The 4482-nt window shown below is 41.5% G+C and overlaps 1 protein-coding gene across 1 annotated transcript; it reads left to right on the top strand.

Moving 5' to 3' along the window:
• The first annotated feature begins 1488 nt into the window (after positions 1-1488).
• SNAI2 (snail family transcriptional repressor 2) lies at positions 1489-4195 on the top strand. The gene is made up of 3 exons (XM_008706676.2): positions 1489-1700; positions 2486-3031; positions 3936-4195. Exons 1-3 carry the CDS (start codon positions 1622-1624, stop codon positions 4115-4117), a joined length of 807 nt encoding a protein of 268 aa, XP_008704898.2. The 5' UTR covers positions 1489-1621; the 3' UTR covers positions 4118-4195.
• The last annotated feature ends 287 nt before the right edge of the window (positions 4196-4482 follow it).

Genomic DNA, 4482 nt, shown 5'->3' with positions numbered 1-4482 from the left:
AAGATTCATCTAAATTCATTTCTTTGGCGTTTAAATGATGACTGTTGGAAGAAAAAAATAGAATCATTGAAATTGGCTCAGAAACTTGTGAGTACCCCCACTTTGGTCCTCCCCCTTCCCCCCAGCACACAGGGTTGTTTTCTCCTCCCAAGATTAAGGAAGTTATGCAGCCTGACAATGCATTTTCCTCTTACAAGTCTTGACTTCACCACTATTCTTTACTTTTTCACTTTTTTCTTCCAGCACCTGTTAGAAACAAGGGTAGGGTGCTTGTTGCAAATTTGTTCTTTCCTCAGTCTTTAAGCAAAAAGTAGGGAGAAAAGTCTGGAGTGGTCTGAGATGCTTAAAAACACGGTTGAAATTTTACTTTAAAAATTAGCCACCTTGGAGGATTTTTAGATTTAATAATGCCATATACAAAAAAAAAAAAATCAAAGTATTTTTGCTAGTTACTAGACTAGCTCCTTAGAACTTTAACCAAGCAGTAGACATAATGGCATCCTTTCTTTAAAAATACAATCTAGGAAACTGGCAGATATCAAAATGAATTTTAATGACATTATACTGAAGAAAATAGTACCATATAAAAGCAGATAATTGNTATGAGATCTCAGAGAGAGAGAGAGAGAGAGAGATTTTCCATGGTTCCTAATGACAGTTTACATACTGTCCCCTCTCTCTGTGCACCGTTCCTTCTATCTTTGTTGTGTCCCAGTTCTTCGGATAAGCAGGTCTTTCATGGGCTACAAAGCATTTCTTTCAAGCCACCATGGCTAATATGGTGACATGATTACTTAATTTCCACGAGGAAGTGCCGCCTCTGGCTTTGCTGAGCCTTTAAAGACATGAAGTGCATTCCCAGCATTCAGAACACTCACTGCATGTGGCTCGGCCCCTTTTGCAGACCAGGGAAGCCCCCCACTGCGGGGGCGCCCTCCTCACTCACAGGGGCTTTTGTCTTGACGCTGCTACCTTCCTTCTTCAAAAGCCAAGAGTTAATTGTTCAGTCCCTGCACAAGTAAAACCTCTCCGAATGCCACTTCCAAATATAGGCTCTCATTAATACCAGAGGCTGACCTGGGATCTTGTAGGACACCCTTTCCTTCCTCTAGCGAACATTTTGTCCCATTGCACTTGCTTTACCCGACATCTGGAAGCCAGGCCCGCTTAAGAAATCACACTTCCTAGGACTTATCTAGCTCTCGGAGAGCACGAATAACTGGCAAGCTAAAGAAGTAAAATTACCTCTCTCGAAAATACTTAGGCACTTTTTTTCCTCTCCACTGAAATCCCGAAGAACAGCCCATTTTGAACCAGAATAATTTAGTCTGACAACAGATTCTTCCTCTGTTCACAGCTGTCCCAGAGGGAGGAGCTGAAATCTGAACCTCTCCGCTGTGATTGGATCCTTCTTGCAAAAGAGAGGAAAAAAAACCCTCCCAGCCAAAACGGGCTCAGTTCGTAAAGGAGCCAGGCGACTTCAGAGGCGCCGGCCCGTCCGCCTGCCGCACCTGAGCGCGGCCCCAGCCCGAGCCCCGCCGGCCGCGATGCTCTAGGGACCGGCCGCGTCCTCCCGCCGGACCGTTATCCGCGCCGGGCGCCCGCCGGACCCGCCGGCAAGATGCCGCGCTCTTTCCTGGTCAAGAAGCATTTCAACGCCTCCAAAAAGCCTAACTACAGCGAACTGGACACACACACAGGTAAATAAATAAATAAAAATAAATAAATAAATAAATATTAAAAAGGAGATGATATCTATCTATCATCTATCTCTATTTATGTATAAATTTATTGATACATGTTGCAACTCAAATATTATTACAAAAGAACCAAAGACAAAGTTGTTTTCCTTCCAAACAGTGTCCTAAAGGAGAGTTCAGATTCTTTTGATCATTTAGGGTAAATTTTAATTCAAAACTTTTAGAACTCTTAACTGACAAGGAAAACTTCATTCAACTCTTGCAACTTCATTTTCTAAAGCTTGTATATACATGCGTAATAAGTAGATGGAGGATGAGTAACACAATACGTAAATGTTGAATTATTGCTTTTTTCATGTAATAAGGCTCCTTTCCTTCAGAAAGCAGCGTGATCTACACATATCTCTGTGCTCAAAGTCATAGAACCTGCAAATCACCCACGCATAAAACGGAAAGCAACTTTTTTTGTATCTTTAAACTAATATGTAAGTTTTTCCTCCTCAGTGCAGACTGTGAAGGCTCTCACTTGGCTGCACTCCCTCACCGCACTGCCTGTTATAGCTCCTGTCACACTCTGTATGCAAGAGGCAGAGATGTGCTTTAAGGCACAGTAACTGTAGCAGCAAAGGTGGAGATGAAATGTTTTAGCAATGCCTATGTCTTCCTAAATTAGTCTATTTACTTCATTATAAAGTGCTGAGTGTGTTGCAAAGTAGCTCCTTAGTGTGTTTTCAAAGTAATTTTTTTTACCTTAATTTTCTTTCCTTTCCTTTTCTTTCCCCTAGTGATTATTTCCCCATATCTCTATGAGAGTTACCCCATGCCTGTCATACCACAACCAGAGATCCTCAGCTCGGGAGCATACAGCCCCATTACCGTGTGGACTACGGCAGCTCCATTCCACTCCCCACTTCCCAATGGCCTCTCTCCTCTTTCTGGATACCCCTCATCCTTGGGGCGAGTGAGTCCCCCTCCTCCATCTGACACCTCATCCAAGGACCACAGTGGCTCAGAAAGCCCCATTAGTGATGAAGAGGAAAGACTACAATCCAAGCTTTCAGACCCCCATGCCATTGAAGCTGAAAAGTTTCAGTGCAATTTATGCAATAAAACCTATTCAACTTTTTCTGGGCTGGCCAAACATAAGCAGCTGCACTGTGACGCCCAGTCTAGGAAATCTTTCAGCTGTAAATACTGTGACAAGGAATACGTGAGCCTGGGCGCCCTTAAGATGCACATTCGGACCCACACTTTACCTTGTGTCTGCAAGATCTGTGGCAAGGCGTTTTCCAGACCCTGGTTACTTCAAGGACACATTAGAACTCACACTGGTAAGAGAAAGACGTAGACAGGAATGTTACTGTCTGATAGAACGGAGCTCTGGGTTGGCTGTTGAATTTGCATTAAGTAATGACACAGTGTTTTTAATGATGGATGATAATTTATAGCTACTTCCTGATGACTCAAAAAGTTGTTAGAACAAAGTGCTCCATTTCTTGCTAACAACCTCTGCTCCAGAGACTGCAAACAGCATTTAGACTTTGGAAAGTAGTTTCAGAAGGTTTGGTCTCAAAGATCAGTTAGAAAACCAGGAAAGATGTACTTGAATGTGTGTTCTGTGAAACTGCTCCCAATATTCAGCAAACAGAGATGTTGCTATCTTAATCAATTAGTTTGGTAGATGTGTGAAAGGTTTGCCTATAGTTTTCTGTTGGTTACATTATTGTTGAGATATCTATCACCCCTTAGCAAGTTGAATAGTTAGAACTGAATTTACTCTCCATTGTTTTATTATGTTTTGTTTTTTGCTGTTGAATATTTTATTCCTAGCACAAAATCATCCTGCAGGGAGCCAAGGCATTTATCCAACCTTAGTCATAATACAGAAGGAGGGAAAAAGGGAAATATTAGGAAATGTTGGGAGGAGCTCAACATTAGCTGCACCTGCTGAAGCAGAAAGCTTTAATAAGTGAAAGTCCTAGAACTACATGAAATATTTCTGCATGACTTGCAGCAGTAACAATAATTGTGGTGTGATTTTTTTAAAGGCAATATTAGAATTTATTTCAAGGGCCAGATATGAAAATAAGTATCTTATTTTAAGTATCTTATGGGGAATTTTAATCAAGTTTTTTTTGACACAATGTGATTGTTATTCACAAACGTTATCTGACCTTATGTTTCCTCTAAAAACACTGACTGTCTTTCTTTCTCAATCCCCACCTCCACCCCCAGGGGAGAAGCCTTTTTCTTGCCCTCACTGCAACAGAGCATTTGCAGACAGGTCAAATCTGAGGGCTCATCTGCAGACCCACTCGGATGTAAAGAAATACCAGTGCAAAAACTGCTCCAAAACCTTCTCCAGAATGTCTCTTCTGCACAAACATGAGGAATCTGGCTGCTGTGTAGCACACTGAGTTACGCAATCAATGTTTACTCGAACAGAATGCATTTCTTCACTCCGACTCCAAATGACAAATAAAAGTCCAAAGGCATTTTCTCTTGTGCTTACCAACCAAATAACGTGTATAGGCACACAGACACACACGCACGCACACACGCACACACACACACACTAAAAGCTGCAAGAGCACGAAATCCATGTGTTCAAAGTTAATCCTTTCCATGTGAAGTTTAAAATTACTATATATTTACTGACAGCTAGATTGAGAGGATAAAAGACAAGAATCTTTCTCTTCAAAAGATGAAGCAAAGAGCACATTGCATCTTTTCTCACTAAGAAAGAATGCAAAGATTTACATTGCTGCCAAATCATTTCAAC

This window comes from Ursus maritimus, unplaced genomic scaffold (genome assembly GCF_017311325.1).
Source record: "Ursus maritimus isolate PB19 unplaced genomic scaffold, ASM1731132v1 scaffold_9, whole genome shotgun sequence".
In the NCBI taxonomy this organism is placed as follows: domain Eukaryota; kingdom Metazoa; phylum Chordata; class Mammalia; order Carnivora; family Ursidae; genus Ursus; species Ursus maritimus.
The sequence above is the reverse complement of the archived record's forward strand: the minus strand, read 5'-3'. Positions and strand labels throughout refer to the sequence as shown.